This window comes from Fringilla coelebs (assembly GCF_963513975.1).
Source record: "Fringilla coelebs genome assembly, chromosome: 11".
In the NCBI taxonomy this organism is placed as follows: domain Eukaryota; kingdom Metazoa; phylum Chordata; class Aves; order Passeriformes; family Fringillidae; genus Fringilla; species Fringilla coelebs.
The window spans coordinates 11,659,255-11,681,320 of NC_140037.1; the positions used below are offsets into that span (position 1 = coordinate 11,659,255).

General features: G+C 44.2%; 1 protein-coding gene across 2 annotated transcripts in view; it reads left to right on the forward strand.

Moving 5' to 3' along the window:
• MAMLD1 (mastermind like domain containing 1) overlaps positions 1 to 22,066 on the forward strand; it is a 243,929-nt gene that overhangs the window by 199,607 nt on the left and 22,256 nt on the right. For both annotated transcript variants that reach the window (XM_084212749.1, XM_084212748.1), the window contains one exon: positions 10,004 to 11,716. In XM_084212749.1, coding sequence (XP_084068875.1) covers positions 10,124 to 11,716 — 1,593 coding nt within the window. In that variant the 5' untranslated portion in view covers positions 10,004 to 10,123. The remainder of the gene's footprint in view (positions 1 to 10,003; positions 11,717 to 22,066) is intronic.

A 22,066-nucleotide genomic window follows, 5' to 3' on the forward strand; every position in this document is an offset into this window, starting at 1 on the left:
GCAAACAGTTTCTTCTTTACATTTATATGCGTGATTTAGTAAACAGTATTTTAATATCAGTAGGAACACATGCTATGCTTCATGGCTTTCAACTGTGTGACCTTTCAAGGCAGAACAAAAGCTTAGAAATTGGAGTTTACATAAAACTGAGAAGTGTAGAAAGCTTAAAAGGCTGTGTAATTCACTTCTGCAGCAAGAACACCATTTTCTCTAATATTGTTTGCATAAGTCAGCATTTATGTTGTCAATTCTGCAGTGATGAATGTGTGATTAACATTGCTTCTAGGACAGAGGGGAATTGGTATCTATAGCAAGTCAAGAGGTTCTCTGGTTAAAACCCAAGTAACTATGGCATTGCATATTCTGGCAGAGAGAAATTCTCCAATTCCTGTGTATTTTTAATTCACTCCTTTAGTTAGGAGGAAGGAGCAAAGAGTGAAATGTCATCCCTGATGAAGTCAGCGTCCCAAAATATTCATAGAACCATTTAGGTTGAGGAAGACCTAAGATCATCAAGTCCAACCAATTTACTTAATTGAGGCCAAGATTTCAGCAGCTTTACACAGAACACAGGCTTCAGGACTGGAATCTGTGTTTGGTTTAGGGTTTATAGTACCACTGACATGCAGAATTCCTTTAAAGGTCCCCGGGTAAGTTCAAGAGCCATGTTCAAAGAGCAGGTACTACAGGAGCAAGAGCTGTATGCTGAGCTGGTCATCTCCCTGCAGCAGGAGGAAAGGTGTGTACAAACAGCATTTTTCCAATGAATCGTTTCATATTCCAGCTGATGCACACTGAGAATAGCAGAGGTGCTGGGTTGGTAAAGATGAAAGTGGTGGCATAGCATGAAGTAGTCAGAAACAAATTAAATATTCATTCCTCATGCCTTACAAAAGATTTCTGCTTCTGGCCATTATGCAGACTTCTCTCTGCACCCACTTTCTGTGGGACTAGATTGATTATCTTTTTTTCTCTAAGTGAGGTTTTTTGGATCTGTATTAATCAATATCCTGTTTATTGTTTCATTTTCTGAAAGACAGAGAATATCAAAGGAGCAGGAGAGGAGCTGTTCAGGATGTTTTTTTCCTTGCCCACTTGTTCCATCCTTCTTAAGAGCTGTGCTTCAGTTTTTGGTACCACTCAGCAGAAACCTCAAACTGCTCTTTTAAATGTTTTGTCCTGCCTGAGCCCAGAGGAGAGCTTCAGATTCAGTAATAGATCATTTTCCAGTGCAGGCAGTCAGCAGAAGGGCACTGGGCTGGCAGATGTGAGGGTGCTGGTCTCAGCATTCAGAGCAGCCACACACAGGAGGCTGGAGCTGTTATTCTGTGGAGGAGTAAGTGTGAGTACTTCAGCTGTTGGAATAAAAATGCCCTTTTTTCAGACTGAAATCCCATTGTTTCTTACTGTTCTGTGAATTTGAAAGCATTTTGTCCCTAGGTTTGACCTAATTGGAGGCTCTGCCTCCAGGCTATTAATTCCCCAACCCTGCCTTTTGACAGAATGGCACCTGTAGTTTGGTAAAACCACAGGACTAAGTCTTCTGAGATATTAAAAATATAATATGTAGCAGAAAAGAAGTGTCAGACTGGGTTTTATCTACTTATCGAGTAAATGGAAAACCTACCTCATAATTTAGGAACACGTACATCCTGTTTCTTCTACTTGTGGTCATTGCATAACTGTGCCAGTGTTAGAGGCTAGAAAAGAAGAGAGAAAAGTATCTTACAAATCCTGGGAGACCCAAGTAGCAAAAACAACACTTTTTACTCAGTGGAGAGGATCTGCAGTTCTCCAGCCTAGACATTGCTGTGAGAAATTAATGTAGTCTACAAAATTACTGCAAAGTGTTCCATAGGACTTTGAAATTAATGGACTATAAAAAAGATATAAAACAATACTGCTGGTATTAAAACTGAGCTAAGATGAGGTAATACTGATGGAAAGGCATTGAGTCTAAGATTGATCTTGATTTACAGCCAGATATGAAAGAATTGCTCTCGTACTACAGCTTAAAACCAAGAGGCAAAGAACTTGTTCTGTCTTCAGATGTCTAGTTAATAACACTTGTCATTAAATGGAACGTGGAAGTTACAGCCAAACAATATGCGTGACGCGATTGCTGTAAGTCTGCAGATGACTAATTACAAGGCATCTGCACAGAGATCTCCTGCTAGCAGCACAACACAGGAGCAGGCACTAGTCCTGTTCTTCCAGATCCATTTGTCAACGGCAATTTTTCTCCTGGAAAAATTTCCATTTTAACAGTGACATTAATACCGAAAGCAGATGAATCGCTAAGGAAAGACAAGATGGGAAGGCTCTGAACATTTGTTTTGATAGGGCAGATCTCTGTTGGTGCCTACCAAATGAGTCTGGTAATTCTGTCTGACCTGAAAAGCTGCTGGTTTGTTTGTTTTTTTTTTCTTTTTTTCATTTCTTTCTAGTGAATGGTACTTGGCCTCTTACATGCATCTTGTTTGTGTAGGATGGCAAAATAGGTATATTCTTGGCTATGTCTTTTTTCTCCTTTCTCCTTTTTTTCATCTCTCATCCTACATTGATACCTTTATTCAGACATTAGTGATGTTTCCTGTGATTTTGCACAGGGGTAATTAGAAAAATCTTGTTCGCATATTTGCTGCTCTGTAGGCTGTAAGTTGTTCCCTTTGAAAGCAAGACATAGATCACACATATTTCTATCATTAGAAGTGTAATTACATTCACACAAATCGGTGAATGAGAAAATCATATTTGTAAAATCTTCTTCCCCTTAATTCTTTGTTAAAATTTAGAGAAAAAGAAAGCTAATACCTTAGGCTCATGGTAGTCCAGGTTGAATTTCCTGTTAGTTTCTGTGGCTTAAGCTTATTGTAAGACCACTTCATTATGTTTTTGTGTAGTCATGATGTTTGGTGTTTGGGATTTCTGTGCTTACCACCTAAAGGGCACAGTTCTGTGTTTTGTGGTCTCTGACAATGCACGCTCAGGGGGTGTGTGAGCACAGCCCCTGGCTCCTGCAGCTTTGTGCTCACAACAGAAATGTGAGATTTAGTAAGGGAAAGCGCACACCTTGTGATTTTCTTTCTCTTTTAACACAGCATGAGGTCCCTGATTTACTGAGGGAATAACTGGGGAAGATCTTGAGTGGTGCAGGTAATGGGGCAGAGGATCAGTGCACACTCCCATCCAGTCAACTGATGCTCCTGTACTGAGGGGAGATCAAATTCTCCCCATGCAGCAGCAGTGTTTGGGAGGTCATTTACATGTGCACACCTAAGTCACAACTTCCAGTACCTGCTGTTACTGTATTTGTTTTAAAGATGGGAGCTGGGAGACTCTCATCTTTAAGCTGTAGTGTCAGGTAAAACCAATCCACATCATGCATACAGGGTGGCTAATACCCAACATCCTTTCACGGTTAAAGTGACTCTTACATCCCCCATTCCTCTTCCTACATCCTCCCTTCCAGTTGCCTATTTCTATGAGCATGATGAATAGAAGGAAATCCACCCTGTGAATTTTCCCTATTCATAATCCTTTCTCTACCACCACACCTCATTACAAACAGATCTGCCACCTTTGCAGCCTACAAGTACCCAACAGACCAAAGTGGACTTTACTCTGGTACTCCTTACCTGAAAAATTGGGGAATTGCAATTTTTAAGCACACTGGTGCATTCCTCTGGTAGCTTGGAACTGCATTGTGACCTCTTTCCTTACACTGTAAAATGACAACCTAATGTCCATCCATGCTCAAATTGCTTTAAATCAGAAGGATCAAACAGCCCAACATAGTAGGGAAAAAGTGATTTTACCTTATTTTTAATCTTAGTCTGGAAAAAGTGAATGGTAGTTTTAATTGCTTGAGCCTCCTTGAGTTCTCCTTGTAGCCTGAGATATGACTGATAAAATCTAGTTTATGTTTCTTGTAGTCAGATACTGCTTTGGCTGCTCACTGGTCAGCAGGAGGCATTTTTTCTTGGATTCAGGTATATAATGTGAGTGTCTTTTACCAAACTGCAGCCGGCATGCACAAAGAGAAACCTACAGATGTGCTAAATGCCCTTGCTGCAGTGCCAGGTCCTGCTGTACTGGAGTGGGATTGTTGCCCAGGAGCATTTGGGGTTTGCTGTTCATGTGCAAGCCAGCCACTACCCAGCACAGAGGGTCTGCAAGTAACTGCTGCTATTTAAAAGGTAATATTTTATATCAGATCCACTTTCCAGCCTTTAAACACACAGGCACATTCTCACTTCTTTTTCACCAACTGTCCCTAAATATTAGCAGGACAGTAAAATCCATCTAGAGTGTGGATAAATGAGCAATAGAGAGCACAAAACTTTCCAAACTGTGAATTTAAGGCACAGGAGAAAAAAAATGTGAAGTTTTCTTGTTTTATATGGAAAATTGCCAGTTCCATTTTCTCATTGCATGACTGTTTTTGTCAGAACAGATAGAAACATTTTGGGCTGATGGGCAGATAGGTCTCGCTGAAGCTTGTTGAAGCCACGGAGGCTGAAGTCTTGATCGCTGAATGCTGCAAACAGTTTGCCTCTGGCAAATACATACTTCCCGTTTTGGCAGTGTCTAGTGTTTGAAAGAGACAGAGACTGATAGATTCTCTGGTCAGTTCAGTTAAGCAAACCTTAGACTCAGGTTTTATACTTTGCAGAGGGAACAGTTTGCATTATGCCTTGAGAAGATACTGGGGGGAAAAATACTTCTGTTTATCTCAGGCTTCTGCCTTGCTCAGTCCTTCCACCAAAAATTAAACGCGCTCTATCTGTCAAAATAATTCAGATATGCCAGATCTTAGCAGCCTGTCAGTGACCTGGATTCCCGAGGTGTTTTGCTCTGAAAGGCTTTGTGCAAAGCTGCCACCACATTAGCAAATCTCAGGATCTGTGCTGAGACTGATGTCTTCCCCACCTGCCCCATCTCCTTTTACAATAATTTCTTTTCCTCAATGAAACAAACAGAAAAACCAACACATGGAATTTCCCAAGGTTACAAGGATCTTGAGACTCTTAGTGAAAGGAGGTTATCTGACTCCCATTCTGGATATCCCAGGCATGGATCCATGAACATCAGTTAATTAAATCAGGAGAGTCTCTGGCCATGCTGCTGGACACAGGGCAGCTGCTGAGGGAGGGTGTGGATGGCAGCAGCCCACTGGTCTCAGTGCTCACTCAAAGAGGCTGTAGGTGTGGGAATCACTGCTGTAGGTTGGGTCTGTCTGTGGCAGGGCGTGGGGTGGGATGGTGCAGATCAATAATCAGCACCCTGCAGTTGCTGTAAATCAAGGCTTGACTCTCTGACAGGCTGCAGGCACAGGAAGAGGCACTGAAATACCTTGCCTAATGTCTTTCCTCTCTCATTTCTGCAGTACGTTGACCTAAATCTCTGGTTAGAGGTGTGTTGTTTCTGGTGGAGGGGTCAGTTGTGAGGCTGGAGAAACAAGGCTCTCCAGTATAGGTGCAGGTGCTCCTTCCCAGGTTCCCACCTGCAGGTGAAGGAAGGCATGAGTTCCAGGAGGAGAGTTAACAGGGGCTGTCAGGAGGGCCATGGGGCAGCCTGGCTCATGGGGGGAGCTGGAGCAGCAGCTGAGGACAGCTGACATGTTACAAGAGAAGAAAGGCTGTGAGTGCTGAGAAAGCAAAGAGCCAGTCCAGAGATGCCCATGTGTGGTTGGTTATTAAAACCCAATGGAACCATCCCAGTATGTATTTATCAACAATTTGACCACTCAGCTTCAGGTTTTTGCCACTTCCTGCCTTCCTTTGTCCCTTCATTGAGTAACAGTGAGTTCCTCAAGGCCAGCTCCCCCTCCTAAGTTTGGTGCCTGATGCCCAAGGTCACCCCCCCAGCAGCCCCGGTGAGCCCAGCTTGAGGAGGGCACAGCCAAGGACCGGCTCCTCCTGCTGAGGCTGCCTTCCCCTCCTTGCACAAGAGGAGCCTGTGCAGTGCTCTGCCCACATGGAGGGAATCAGTTTGGTGCAGGGAGGGAGCGTGTGACAAATTAGCTGTTTGTAACCACAGCTGTGCAGCTTCTGTGGACAGAGCAGCATAAACAGTTATTATTTATTCTGGTTGTGCTGCCATGTCGAGCCAGCAGCGTTGCTCCTGCGTGACTTGGTTCTTCCCAGAAAGACAGCCTGCTGGTTTGGAGAGGACAGGAGTGCTGGGATCACTGCTAAAAGCAAACCTGAGATAATGGAGAACTCACAATTGGATATGCCCTGAATCGGAGAGCTGCCTTTGTTTCCCAGGTATTCCCAAACAGAAGTTAGCCTGTGCATGCCAGTGCATTTTAATGCATTTTGACAATGTCACAAGAGCCCCTTTGTTGCTTGTCTGCTTCGTCCTTGCTTGTACATGTGAATGAAGCTTTCCCATACTGAGCCATAGGCAGCCTCCAGCCAGCTTAGGAGAGTGTGTGTGTGTGTGTGTGTGTGTGTGTGTGTGATGCATTTCTAAAATATTTCCATTCACTTCTCAGGTATTCAGTTTGAAACAGAGCTGCCCAATATGCTAATCAGCAGAGAAAGGGGAAGAACATGTTTGGTGTTCTTCTCTTTCCTATTGATTTTGTCAAATTGTGTAAAAAAAAAAGAAGAGGAGAAAGAGTTGGAATAAACCAAGTCCTTCCTGGAGAATCTGGAACCAGATGAAGGAATGTTCTGCAACCAGCAGTTTCTTGAATTAGTGAGGTCAGGACTTCCTGATCCTAAAAGTTGTAGTGCCTTGTTGATGCTCTCCTGCCACCACTGTGGTTAGTATGTCTGAGCCAGGCAGGGCCCGATGGCATGAAATTGTGTTCCTGTCCCCTGCCGTGGTCAGGGTGCCACAGCAGCATGTGTATGGAGAGCAGCCACTGAGAGCTGGGGCTCCTCACAGCCAGCACCAGCCCAGAGCGTGCTGTGTGGGAGAAACAACCACTGAGGTGTCAGTGGGGAGCACTGAAAACAACCTCTCAGCCAGAGCAAGGAGGGCTTTCTGTTTGTAATGGAAGCGTCATAGTTAAGTGCCTGGTGACTATGGTCTATTTTTTACATTGGTGATGTGCTTGAAGCAGAAGGATGATGGCACCCAAGTGCCCCTTTTAACCAAAATTATTCTGTGATTTGTTTAGTTGCTTTAAGGAGCGTATCTTTCTCTCTCGAGTTTGGGGCTGTAGTCAAATCTATCTTAAGCAAAAGCAAGGTGACTAAATTCTGTGGAGTTATACCTGCCTGCTCTGGGAGAAATTGGTCTTCTGGATTTTATGGTACTTGTGCAGTACTCACCTGGGAAACAGGAATCTTGCTTTTCAAGAGAACATGACACCCAGCTAATTTCACTGCCTCCTTTACAGCAAATCTTCTCGGGAGGGCTAAGCAACAGCATCCTATTTAAAAGTCCTGTCCCAGTTTTGGAATACCTGTGCCATCAGAAAGCTATGGCCTTATTTTATCTGTTTATATCTAGTAACAGTCATAGGGAAATGAAGTTTTGTTTTCCCATCACACTTATTCCCCAGTGCAACAGTTAAAGAACTGTTTTTCAGTGTTTAGAAAGCCCACATTTTTCCCCAGTAACTCAGAGCATAGGAATGTCCTATGGCAAAGGAAGAGCTGGCAGGGACATGCATGCCAGCATGTCAGCTGGCCAAGGGTGGGAGATCCCCCACCACTTCCTGCCTGAAGGTTCTCAGGGTGCAACTTGGGAGCACACTCTGTTTGTTTTGGATGTGTGAAGCCCCTGTAAATACTCTCTATACATGTCTGAGTTCTAAATATATGTAGTTAGTCTCTACCAACATGTTTCAGCCTACACAGGGCAACATCTGTTGAAACATGCAGCTCTGGCTTAATTTTAGCAGAGAAAATGAAGGAAAACTATTTCATCCATCATTAGACTAACATGAGGGAGAAGATTTAGGCCTGGTTCCATTTCCTAAAGCTAAGTACGTTTTGGCCTCATCAGCAAATGTCTGCTGGTGCAGCAGTGTCTGGCTGTGACACTGGGACCATCTCTCACAGAGCAGCAGTCCTGGCCCAGCACAGACACTGCTGCCCAAAGAGGCTCTCAGGGAACCAGACAATGTGCACTGGAAGCAGCTCTCCTCAGTTCTCCCACCTGTGGTTTTTAAGCACAGCCCATGTTAAAGCAACGTGACTGGAGAGCACCAGAGACAAGCACTAATAACTCTGTAAGGGACAGCTCCTGGGGAGTAAAGGGAAAACACCCAAAGGTCTCTTTGCCACTGTGCTAATGCTGCTGTGTCTGGTGATGGAGGGTAGATGGGCACCTCCTGAAAGCTGTTCAGCAGCTCTCTGTAGTCTGCAGACCTGCCATGATGGTCATGGACAACCAGCCTGTATCCTCTCACTCTCTTCCAAATGTCTCTGTAAACTGGATACCGGCATGGCAAGGTCTGATACGAATCCCAAACTGCATCTACACCCTCAGCAGCTGTGGGCACAAATCTGCCACTGTCCCTCTGGCCACCAATTTAGAAATAGTGATGAGAGGTGTGAGACCAGCTGAGTGAGCCACCAGGCAGCCCTGCCATGTGCCCAGGTCAGAGCCATTCACGTTTGTGGGGCTGCCTGAAGACGGGCTGAGTGTAGGGGTGGGCATGAGCTGTCTGCACAGTGCAGAGGAGCTGCACGTGGAGTGCCCCCCCTGTGGTGACACTGCTGTGACACTGCTGTCTGAGAGCACCAAAGTGCTGCAGTTGCTCAGTGACTGAGGCATAACTGCAACGTGTTTAAAAATTAGTGTGAAATTTAGAAGTTGGCCATTTGCAGCATAGCCCTGAAGTGGATCTGGTTGTGCTGGGATTGGCAGGGGGACTTTTCTGTTGATATGAGCTTTTATTAGATGGGATTTTTTTATAGCACTACATGATGGGAAGCACTTGGACTTGTAGCCCAGACCTGGGAGATGCTTTACTGGGAGCTGGCTTAGAGGAACCAGTGTTCTTTCACTTTCCATTGATGATCAGATACTTTTCTATATACTGCTTCCCTCTATTGATAAACAAGGTCATAATCCTTATTTCCCTTAACTTGAAGCAGCAATGTTAAGGTCTGATTAATCCTGTGACATACAGGTCATGCTTGTTAAAATTGAAAGCCATAGATGATTTTATGTGGAAGAGATTGCCATATGCTGAAATAGCATGAGAAGCACTGTTTCTAGTTTCACTTTCTTTATATGTAGAAGGCAGGTTTCTTTTCCCTAAGATTTGTGAATTTACAGCTCCATCATTTCTTGTAGGTCAAGATATTTATATAATTGTATTTTGAAAACATGTCCATTTTTATGAATGAGTGGCAATCCTTCAAAAGAATAAAGCTCACAATGCCTTAGACATAGAATAAACAAAAATTAAGAAGTTTAGCTGTTACTTACCCTTTCTGGAATTTAAAACATGTGTGATAGGAAGTTTGAAAGTCTGTTTAGATAGATAGCTGAGAATTTGGTTTGTTTTGGTTTGTTTAGAAAGTATGCTAGTTATTTCAGATGTTTGGCCTATAAAGAATGTAAAACAATTTAATTGTCTCAGGTCTGAATTTAATTCAAGTCACTGGCAGAAGGTCACTAAATTCAGTCCAGGGTTTCATTCAGATTTGCCATTTAGACCTAAAAAATGTTACCATAAAAATGTTGGCATGTTTGTTATGCAGGGAGTATAATGTCTTAATTGAAATGCAACCAGAAACTATTTTAAAAACTTCTATTACAGTTCACATGACAGACAGTATTTTGTAGCTTTAACATCTGTTTTAAAGCCAACTCATGAGATTTAGCCTTTGTCTGACTATAACTCTTTTGATTTCAGTGAAGTTACACACATTTAAATCCTGATTGAATTTGTCTCACACGATTGGCTTTTTAATTGTATTATTTAATTTTCTTTATCTCCAACCCAGTGTTTGTAGTGTGGAGCTTCAGTGCATGTCAGAATATGGTCAATAATGCATCCTTTCTTCTTCCTTTTTTATTTTCACAGTTACAGGGATCCATTAAAAGAAAACTGGAAGATGATAGCTCTCCTGCCTCCAGTGGCGTGCCCGATGTCACTTTCCCAAATGACAGTAAAAGACTTTGTCTTGATGATGTAAACCTTGCCATGGGCCAAGGTGCCAATCCCAGCATGGCGTGTCCAGAAATGCAAAGTTCTCCATTCCCCACCGGTCACAGCACTTCTTCCCTGGGAGTCACAGGGCACCCAGTGCTCCTGGAAAACAATCACATGAACGGGGGTGGCATTGGCTCCCCGTTCTCAGTGCCAACCAACACGGAAATAAATCAGAAGGGGTCAGTAGGGGGGCAAACCAGCAACATTGTCCATTACGATGAGAAAGGAAACAGCCTACAGTCTGTGGACCAAGAGCTGCAAGATCTATTGGAAGAGCTGACCAAAATGCCTGATCCTTCTCCCAATGATCTGGATCTGGAGAAGATTTTGTGCAGCAAGGCTGAAGATCCACTTGGTCTGAGTCATTCCCAACCAAACATAAGTACCACTCCAAAGTCCTCCCCGCAGACTTCCCACTTGGAGAACCACGTTGCTAACAAAGATTTTTCTCCAGGCTGCAATCCAACCAGCGGAGGATCCCCTCAGATGAGACCATCATCTGCTGGAGCTAACTTCCAAGTTCCTCCCTCAAACAAACCTGCTGCATCACCCATCTCTACAGCAGCTCAGAACAAAAACCAGCCACCACCGATGCTCCCAGTGCCCTTGCCCAACATGCCTGGCTCCAACTGGCATGCTCAGCAGCTAAAGCAGCTGGCAGCCAGCAAGCAGGTGTCTGGGACCAAGCAACAAGTACAGGCTCCCAGCTGGCCAACTATGTCTCCTCCTGGTCTCTCTCCGCCTTACAGGGCAGGATCGTCCCCACACCATCAACCTTTTAGTCCTCAAAATGTTATGGTGTCTGGCATGCCTGCTAATAATTTACCAGGAAACAACATTCAGAGTCCTCAAAACACTCTGCTGTCAAGCATGACTTCCAGCAGCACCCCATCCAATGGCCCCTCTCCCCCCTATGGCTCTGAGAAGCTCTCCAGTCCGGCTCTGAGCCAGCAGCCCTTCAGCCCTCAGAGCTCCATGCTGCCTGCTCTGACAGCAGCCAGCTTGCCAGCCAGCAGCATTAAAAGCCCACAGAACAACCTGGTTGCCAGCATGGCCTCCACAAATACTGGACCTTCTCCACCGTACAGGCCAGAAAAGCTGTCAAGCCCTGCTCTGCATCAGCAGCCCTTCAGTCCTCAAGGTACATTAATCTCTAACATCACTCCCACCAGCAATCCCACAAATATGCAGAACTCGCTTTTTAAATCAATGACTACAAACCAGACCAAAAATATGAACATAATTATGCAACAGCCATCCAGTAGCTTACAGCCAGGTCTGGTGAATGAGAGCCCTGTTAGCCAAGACCAGTTTTCTTTCAACAACACCAAACCACTGTCTCACTTTGCCTCAGAGTCAGCTACTCAAAAAATATCCCCTCTGACAGCAGGACAAGGACAGCAGTCCCTCATTCACTATCTCCAGCAGCAGCAGCAGCAGCAGCAGCAGCAGTCCCCAGCCACGCAGCAGTCCCAGCAGACCAACAACAGCCAGTTCCTCCAGCAGCAGTTCCGACAGCTGATGCAGCCACATCGGATGCAGAGACAGATGCAGGCTGCCACATTGCCATCTCAAAGCAGACAGGTGAGAACCTCTCCTCTGTCTTACATGGCTTATGTGAAAATACCAAGTCATTTATTCTCTTAATTTGCTTTTCCATTTGTGTTTCAAATGCGACGTCACTAAATTTCTGAGGTGTGCACGGTGCATACATGGACAAGGCAATAACAACCTCTGATGTTATCATAGGAAATTTATTTATTTCTTCTACTAAAAATGTACCGTAATTCCACCATGCATTGCCTGTTTTAGCCTGGTGGAGAACTTTGTGCTGTTTTAAAGTAATTTTTTTTTACTTGTATAAGTGATAGTCTCTTTTAGCTTATATTATGATCTCCAGAGATATTCTCCTTGCATGTTTCATGTTATCCTTTCAGAGGGAATATCTTCTTTTTATCTCAGTGCCCTTCAACAAATTCATCTCTGTGTTTTGCTTCTAAGGCTAGAAAAGATCAGGTGGGGTGAGAAGTGAAGTTAAAATGTGTCCTTCATGGACAGCAGGTCAAACAGTACAGCTCCTGAATAGCAAAGAGGCAGACTTGAAATACCTGTTACTAGCATTTGCCAGAAGCCATTCCCTGCTTTGGATGAGGGCCATTCCCCACCCATGGTGATCTGTGATACCAATCGAGCTGGTAAATGCAAAAATGCAGCTGGCAAAAGTCAGGCACAGCCCTGGTTTCTGTCCAGCGACCTCCTCCTGAGACTCAGTGAGAGGTGTGAATCTGCTACCACCCCAGATCAGAGAGGTGTGCTGTGAACAGGGTCCTGGGAGCAGGGCAGGGCTCGGGCACTGGGTCTGAGAGCAGCCTGGCTGTGAGGAATAAACGTCTTTTTGTTTGGAAGAATAGTTGGAAACACCGAGCCTCGCCACCAAACCAAGGGCTTTGTTAGGCTGAACCAACACTTGGTAAGCAGACTCCTCCAAGCTGCTTAGCTGTGCACACAGTCACTCCATCAGCAGCTTGGGAAGGACTGAGACACTTCTCTCCCAGTAAAGCAGAGACTGATCACTGAAATTCTGCTGGGATCTGCTTGGGAGCTGAAGTGTGAAATGCACTCCAGAGCCAGGTGTTCTTTGCCCTTCTTCCCTGCAAAGTGACTGGCTCTTAAGGAGGGGGATTTCATCAATCTTGGTGTACTGCTGGTGTAACTAAATATCAGGATGTCGGGTGACAGCACTGGGGCACAGTTACTATCAGCTGCTGAGGGGTAAGTCAGTGAGGTGCCTCGCTGCTGTGCCCCTTCAGGATCCCCTCGCTCTTTTCCAAGCTGTGCTCCCTCCGTCCTCCCTTCCTGCAGCAGCCTAGAGCAGGCAGCAGGGAAGGAAGGAGTGATGCCTCACTGAATTTGTGTAGAACAGGTAACAGGGGGCACACAGAGTGCTCTTTAGGGGTTACCAGTGAAAGGCCCCTTATTCAACAAAGACCTGGAGCAGTTTGTCACTCCAGGCACACGAGGACCCTGCTTGTGTCCAGCAGGACCCAGGTTAAACAGAGAGCAGAGCCTTGCTGGCTGGGGATCCTGGCCTGTGCATAGACATACAGTTGAAAGCGAGCAAAGTGCAGCAGTTCCACAAATTACTGGCCACCAGATGTTTTACTCTGGAGGCAGGTGTGGGTGAAGAATACATTCATGGTGTTTTCCTGCATCTTGCATGAGGACTAGTAAGTTGTTAACCACAGTGACATGATCACTTTTGATCATACGTCCATAACCTTTGAGGTTTTATTTTGGTTTTACTACTTAGTCTGTGAAGGAGGAATGTCCTTGTTGGATTCCTGAGGTTTCTATGCCCCAGTTTTCCCTGCTTTGCATTTTAGTCTTATACCTCTGAACCCCTTGCATCACTGATTAGACTTTAAAAAAAAATAAATTCCTGAAGTCAGTCTGTCTAATTGGCCGAAATATTCCTTCTTCAAGCAACTTTCCTGGTGCTCTGCCTGTGCTGCATTTTCAGCTGATTCACACTGTCAGAGAGAGAGTTATTATAATCTTGCTGCTATCAGTAAAGATCAAGGACAGTTAAGACAATGATTACAGGTGATGAGCATTTTACATTTGCAGACTAGTTAGGTAAGCTTATGGTGCCTCCCTCATTTTACAGGGAAGACTTAGACCAATAATTACACACCAGATGACAGTGCTCCAGTTTTACAGCCTGCTGAGCTGCTGGAGAAAGATGGTGGATCTTCAGGAGTGGAGCATTTTGTAAGGTTTTGATAACTTTACTGCAAATCTCAGAGAGGAAAATGGATCCTGAGTGCCGAATAAAGAGAAAGATTACATAGGAAAATTATTCTGTGTAGGAATCCTTGAGTCTGAGATACTTAGTACATTTCATGAAATCTGGCATGGAGATCTGTTGTCTGCAGTAAGTTTCTTATTTACATTGAGGGATGGTACTGAATTGTGGACCTCACCTGCTCTGTGCCAGTTTTACTCCATCAGAGTGGAGGACCCCCAGTGACTGTGGTTTTGATTTCCAGCAGTGTATCCAGAGCTGAATTCGAGCTCTGCAGAATTTCAGTGCAGTTCCCTCCTGAGGGAGGTGATGAATAGGACTTTTCAAGCAATGAGCAGTTGTTTCATTAAAAGGTGCAATGTTAAAGATTCAGAAGACAGAGGAGACAACTTCTGCATCTCAAAAATCAGTAAATTTCTGGTGGAAATTTGCCCTTTTTTAGCCTCATTCACAGAAATTTGTTCAGAGAAAAATAACAGCATTCCCTGAAATGTTGTTTAGTGCTTAAAGTCATCCCCTTACTCTGTGTGTGTGTTTGCAAATGTGACTAAAATTTATAAAAAGAAGGCATAGTTCTCTCTTCTTTGGAGCAAGAGGTGCAGCTTTGTACAGAAGAAGAATGTGGATGGTGGCCAGTTGGAGAGAGAACAATAAACCATGAAATTTGATCCTTGTAGCAGGCACAGCAACATGAGGAACAGAGCAGCAGCCGCAGCCCCGGAGTGAGAGTTTTGCTGTTGTTTGACTGTGTATTAAAGCAAACACTCCACATTCCAAAGGCAGGGTTACTGCTGGTGCCTCTCAGCCCTACCATGTTCGTAGTTAGTGATGTATCTTTTAAGTGTAATCAGTGTGTGTCCCAGACCCTGTCTTGCCTGGACACTGCTCAGTCTGATAGGGCTAATCTCCCCCATCTGAAGCGCTGTGTCTTTATTGTTGGCCACGGACGGGTATTGATTGAGGAGCTGACAGTTTGCATTGTGTGCTACTGCAAAGCCTGGCGGGGCTAAGGCTGCTCTCTGGCCATGGGCAGGTTTTCATTTTATTCCTGTAGGGCTGATACTGGTGAGTGACGTTATACTCAAAGGTCTGCACTCGTAAATCCAAATAGAAAGATGGTAGTAAATGCCAGAGTCAAAGGTAGTCTCCAGAGCTATCACACGCTGTTTTCGGGGGTAAAGCTTCATCACTTGACTTTACTGGCTGTATCTGGGAGCACAAAAAGCTGCATTTGCCCAGGCAGGTTGACTAGTTGGGCATCTCCCTGATTTTCATGTCTGAATAGAGTTTGTACTTGCAGATTTCCTGCTCTGGAATGTCCAATACGCTGGGCCCAACTCTGCCTTCAGCAGTGCTGATACGACACCTCCGTTCAGAAAAGCTGTTCTGTCGGTCCCTCGGTGTAAGAGCAGACGCAGGGCTCTGTGCAGGGGAAGGAGGGATCCCCTCCTCCCTGAAGGCAGGAAAACCTGCGGTGATATTCACATTTTGAGTCAGGCTGGAATACAAGAAACCCTTTGGGTGGCTATCTCTTTTCCAAGCCCGAGCTGATCTGAGTTGGGAGTCTCAGGGAGGAGAGCAGGATTGCCCACTGCCTGCTCCGTGTGTGAAATGCTGAGAACCAGAACAGAGCTGAAAAGGTTGTTTTGTTGGGGGGATGTAGGTGATAAACAGCCATTGTCTGGGAGGGACATGCTGTGTTTCTGAGCTCCACTTGCACCGTAGGAACCAAATGCGCTATTCTTAGAGCTCTCTGCATTCCTGCTGACATCCAGAGAGTTGTACACGGGATTGTCAGTGAAGGGTATATTTGTTTCATCTCCATTGCCAAAAATACTGATAGAGAAAAAATGACAAGGGAAGAGATACAGAGAAAACTAATATTATTTGCAGTAAAAGTGGCTGTACTCTTACTACATATGGACTGCATATGGGATAGTGAAGAACATGCTGAGGACTAAAATATCCTTTGAAAAGCAAAGTATTTCTTTGACTGTGGTAAATCAGCAATACGTTATCTGAGCTGGAAGAATAAACTATAGGTTGCAGAGAAACACCAAAACCTCTGAGCAAGATTCAATATACTTTTTCTTTAAAGTTAAAAAAATCTTCTTTCAGAGCATAAGTTTTCTAAATATAGAAACAAAACTGAAGAAGAAATGTGCCGTTATGAAGAGCAAACTTACCCAGAGGTTAGATGTCAAAGATTAAATAACTATAATGGAATACAAAATACAGCTTTTCTTAATATGAAGAAATGGTAATACCATGGCCTGATTTCTGGGTGCCATATATTATGGGATGTTATTTCTGCCTGTGAAAAGTCAGTGCACTGTGACTGTTAGGTGAGGCTGTTCTGACTCAGCAGCACTTCACAAGCTCTGATGCAGGTTGATGAAGAATTTGGAAAAGCAGAGAACACAACCTGCATCATCTGAGTACATACAGTCCTCCTGCGAGTACAGGGGAAAATAATGTTTTATTTGGGATTTCCAAGATGTCACAAGGCATCTTCCTAATGCATAAAACAATTACAGTGCCATGCTTTATTAATAAAACCAAAAGTACTGGCCAGATTTCATCTGCAGCTTCAATCCCCTACCCTTCAGGGTCAAACTTATTTTTAAAGCCACTTTGAATGAAGTTCTGCTGGTCTCTTCTCTTCTCTTCTCTTCTCTTCTCTTCTCTTCTCTTCTCTTCTCTTCTCTTCTCTTCTCTTCTCTTCTCTTCTCTTCTCTTCTCTTCTCTTCTCTTTTCTCTTCCCTTCTCCTTGGGAACCAAGTTTTTTAAATCTACCTTTTTTTCTTTTACCAATGCTGTGAAGAGAAAACCAGATTTGATTTCAAAGGACAGTGGCAGCACAATACCAAAGCAAAGCCTTTGAGGGATGGAGGGCTTTTGAAGGCAAAGCAACAAGCCCTTCAGCTAATTAAGTGCCTTTGAATAGGGGAATAAAGGAAGCTGATGATGAATCTGGATTACAGAGAGCAATAAGGCTGAGCCTGGAGTTTGACATCTCCACAGATGTTAAAACATCTTCTTGAATGGTCATTTCTGAATTTATATTTATCTGTGCATTTGCCAGTGAGTTGATATTTTTTTCAAACTTGGAGATTCTCTGTTCTCTTCTCAAGAGAGTCTGAGAGGAGCTTGACTGAAGCTATCAGCTGCCTTCTTCTCCCTTCCCTCCCCTGGGAATAAATAGTATCAGATAAGTTTTGGAAATTAAGAAGTAAACTTGTGGAACAAAATGGGGTGCTTGGCCTCAACACGTCAACATTTTCAGAAGTGTTGTAATCAAAATTTAAAAAATCTTAATTCACATCTGATCTTCTGGCCCCATTGCTCTTTCTCAGTGTTTTTTTAAATTGCATGTGTTGTCTTCTTGTGTCACATTTTGGGTATTTCAAAGCATTCCCCTGTTGTAGTGGAGCCCTTACAGCCATGTCTTAACCTTCCCACTTCTTTGGCTTGTATTTTCAAATGTTTGCAGGCACTGATGTTTCCAACAGCTCTGCCTAATGCACTCATAATTCCTTCCAGTTTAGCTCTCTGTTGTGCTGATAGAGCTCTTGGACACTGCACAGCACATCATTAGGGCAAGCAATCTGCACAGAAGAAGCTTGTAAATAGACCAAATCCTTCTAAACACCATGTGGGGAGCATCCTCCCCCACTCTCACCTTTTGGATCTGAAATTAATGTGGACCCTACACCAAAGCTGCAGCACTTTGCTCCATCCAGCCAGGTCTTTCCATTGGTTATGGCCTGTTTAATAAAACAGAAAATGTTCAGCCAGCCATTGAGCATGTAGGACACGGACAACTCAATGGGAATCTCACACTGGACAAATTAAAATCCAATTGGAAAGAAAAAGAAAGTGCTCAGGAGATACTGTAAACACCAGTGAGGGATGCTGGAAGTTCGAGGAAGTCTTCTCTTCCTTATGTGCAGGACAGTGAAGCGATGCCTGCAGGGCTGAGGAAGGGTTGTCCAGGGTGGAGAAGGAGGAAGCAGTGCTCATGTGCTGTGAACACCTATAGGGAAATGTGACTTAGCCCAGAGAAATTTAGGGCAAGGTGCTGCATTTCAGCCTGACAGGCTGCTTGCAATGTTCAGGTGCTCAGGATGGGGCTGTGTGTCCAGGCTGTGTGTCCAGGCTGTGTCACAGGGCTGTGTCCAGGCTGTGTGTCCAGGCTGTGTGTCCAGGCTGTGTGTCCAGGCTGTGTGTCCAGGCTGTGTGTCCAGGCTGTGTGTCCAGGCTGTGTCCAGGCTGTGTCACAGGGCTGTGTGTCCAGGCTGTGTCCAGGCTGTGTGTCCAGGCTGTGTGTCCAGGCTGTGTGTCCAGGCTGTGTGTCCAGGTTGTGTGTCCAGGCTGTGTCCAGGCTGTGTGTCCAGGCTGTGTCACAGGGCTGTGTGTCCAGGCTGTGTGTCCAGGCTGTGTCACAGGGCTGTGTGTCCAGGCTGTGTCCCTGCTCCAGGCCAGGCACAGCCACAGAGCCGTGGGTGAGCGGAGGAGGGGGAGCCATGGCACAGGGATTCTGTGTGAGCCCTGGAAACCCCTCACTTCTGTGGTTTTCAGCTCTAAGCAACAGATGATTGCTTCCTCCTGCTCTGCCGTGCAGGATGGGAGACAGCCTCACCTCCCAAAGGTGTAGGGAAAGTGGTACTATCATGAAAAATGTCAGGTTCACCAGTTGTACCCAAACCCCTCTGACCCTGCCAGCCGGGGTGGACAGTTCCTCTCAGGTTTTCCAGACAGCTTGGTGGCAGTTCACAAGTGTTCTGGGCTAAACATCAGCTGAATTGGGCCCCATCTGCAGATTTTCTTGCCTTTTCTTCTCCTCCCACATAACTCATTTTACTTTCTCTATTATGACAGATTAGGAAAAAAAAATCCATATGCAGAAATCTTTAATTAAAGGCAGTTGAGCAAAAAGTTTTGAGCATACATATTTTCTCAATTGTGCTCTTAGATACAATGAAGTTTTAAACATCCTGGGAATCTAGGGGAGGACTTGACAAACTTCTCACTGCTTGGCTTCAGGGTGAATGCCATAACTTCCTTCTGTGTATCATTCTTAAAAATAACAACTTGTAGAGTGGTTAGTGATGGGTAAGGTACATCCTCACTCACAAGTCAGCACACCCATAATTCTTACATTGCAAAGGTGTGTTCATGGCCCAGCGTGCTGAGGAATAGCAATGAGGAAATGGTTTCCATGACCCTGTTGTACACCCAGCTCAATTCAGCTGTGCTGTAAATCCCCATTAATATCAGAACATCTTCATTCCATTTTCCCCATGTTTTTGGAAGGTAGGGTTGTACGTTGTCTGTATTTTCTGTCTCTTTCTTATTGTACGTTGTCTGTATTTTCTGTCTCTTTCTTAGTAAATGACAGTTTGGGGAGCTTGTGTTGAACTAAAAGTAGCCTGGCTTTTGGAAAATGTGCTCACTTCCTTAAAACCATGCCCTACTTATTTCCTCAAATTTTATGCCTAAATTAATAAATAATTTTAATACTTTCCACAGTGGTACTGTTAGAGCATGATATCTACCCTTGATTTTTGGGGTGCTTTCTACCTGGTATTGCCTTGTCATAGTTTAAAATTATACCAGTACTTCACAAGGCAAAAAGACGTGCAGAAGCAAAGTCCAATTTAACCAACAGAATGAAGATAAACAAGTGTGTAGGAGAGTCCCTGGATGCAGTTACTGCCGTGCCTGGCTCCGGCAGGGCGGGCTGACAGAGCAGCCCCTTTGCCTTCCCATTCTGCTCCTCTGCCTTCCTGCCCGGCTGCAGTGAGCCCTGCACACCAGCTCAAAGTACAAACATGTTTTGATTCAGATGCTCTACCTAGAAATAACTTTCCTGGTAAAATGAACTCGGTGGGGGTTTTTTAATTTTTTTTTTTCTTTGGGCATTTTGGAGAAATTTCAGTGTGTGGGTGGGGGAAAACAAAGCCGTGTCTGTAAACAGGAACTGATATTGTCTGTGGGACTGAATGGGGAGAGAAACTGAACTGGCCTCGGTGATTCTCTCATACATCTGTGAGTCTGGAAACACTGGGATGATTCACAGTTTGCTGATTAATACAGGAGCAAGCAAAATGGTGTGAATTAACGGCCATTACAGAGCTGCACTGGATGGCAAATATCCCCCCAGAACAAATGATGTTTCATGAAGATTGCTTAGAGGAAGAGGTAATGGGTCTTAAATACGAATTAGAAGCAGTCCCATCAAAGCTGTTAACATTAAGGTTTGAAAGCCAAACACTATTATGAGCTGTTTTCAAAAACTGTACATTTAGGAAGGCTATCAGTCTGCCCTGTTGGCTGTGTAATATTTCTGTCTCGAGCACTTTGGATATTTCAAGCAGCCAGCACTAATAATTTGTAGAAAATCACAATCAGAATGCAGCAGCTCTTCTTAGGTCTTTGAAGGCTAATCACTCTATTACCTGTTTTAAAGTTAAATTTTTTATAGCACATATAAAGGCAAATATCATCATTATCAGTACATAATTCTGAAAAGCACTACCATTAACAAGAAGTAATCCTGTATTACAATTTAACCCTTGGAATATAGGAATGTTAAAGGATGAAGGTAGTAAATGCAGTACTTCAGTATGAATAATATTCTCTGCATAACCAGCAAAATTATTTAACATTTGTCATTGAATTAATGAAAATGCAATTCCTTGGATCAGTGTCAGGCAGATACAGATGTGAATGCAGGTTATGCACAAGCTGTGCTGAGCTGTTTTTCCCCACTACAGAATTGATGAGAGACCCACAAGGAGGGTAAGCCCTTTAATGTAGCCAAAATAGTGTGATATCCTGGCCTAAGACATTACATTAACAGCTTGATCTTGTAAAGATTCAAACACACACACCTAAATTTACGCAGTGGGAGGTCATTCCAGGATGACTGCAGGATTATTTCTGAGAGCTGAGTGAATCATGTATGTATCTAGGCTTTGTATGCTCAAGAAAAACCAAAGGTGGAGCAGAAGGATGCAGCAAGGGGCCCAGCAGTCGTTGGCAATGCTGTATGAGTGCTGCAGCAAAAAAAAGAGAGGGATTTGGAAGCTTTGATGCACTTGTTCCTGCCTCAACTCAAGTTTACATTTGAATTATTTTTTGCTTTTCTGGTAGTGGTGTTGTTGTTGGTACTGGGGTTTTTCACCCTCTAGGGGTTAGTACCAGCATTTTACAAACTTGCCAAGCTTCAAATAAATTAATGTTTTAATCAGTCCAGGGGTTATTTGAAGTCCTCTTGTGTTTGTTTTTTAAAGTCATCAACTGCAGAAGGAAAATTTGCCCCTTGTAGGAAGAGAAGCTGTCCTCCCACCCTCTCAGGCACAGCAATAAAAAAAGCAAATGGGGAAAAAAATCTTAACAAAACACTCTTCTCTTTTGTGATTAGCAGACTTCTAATGTTAATGTGTTTCTTCCATTTCCAGCAAGATGAGGACATACTACCCTGGAATATCAGTAGTATGTATCCCTGTCATAAACAAATCAATTTCTCTTAGTGCTTAACTACTCAGGGCTTTTGAAAGCTTCTCTTTGCATAATAAATATGTTTAATATTTCCTTTACTCTGTGGCACTAAGAATAAACAGTTGCAGCGCTGTGTTGAAGGGTAGTTTACAGGACTCTCATGCTCGGGCAGTCTGTTTTCTCTCCTCGTTGCTCCGCAGGCTGTGTTTAAACAATGAATGAGCCATCATATCAGCATTATTTTTTTGTTTCGTACAACCCCCTTTTTCTCCTCCTTTGCCGCTCAGTCAGCACACTTTCTGCAGTGGCATTTTCGTTTTCTACACGGAATTGTGTTTCTCAGCATAGCTGCATGATGAGTATGAGACGCTTTTTTCTCCTTTCCCTCCCCTCCCCAGAGATGCCCTGTGACTTCCTCTATTAGTCCATTAATCGCCGTAGCTCAAAATTCAGTCTGATCAAAGGAGCAGAACGAGGTTGAAAAGTGCAGATTCCAGCAATTGACTTGCCTGTTTAGATTCCCTGCTGAGCTCATTTAGAGCTGGAATTAGGCTGTTCCTGCTGTATCTTTGGTCCTTGGCTCGGCGCTAGCGCGGTGCCCAAGGCAGCCCGGAGCCAGCCCT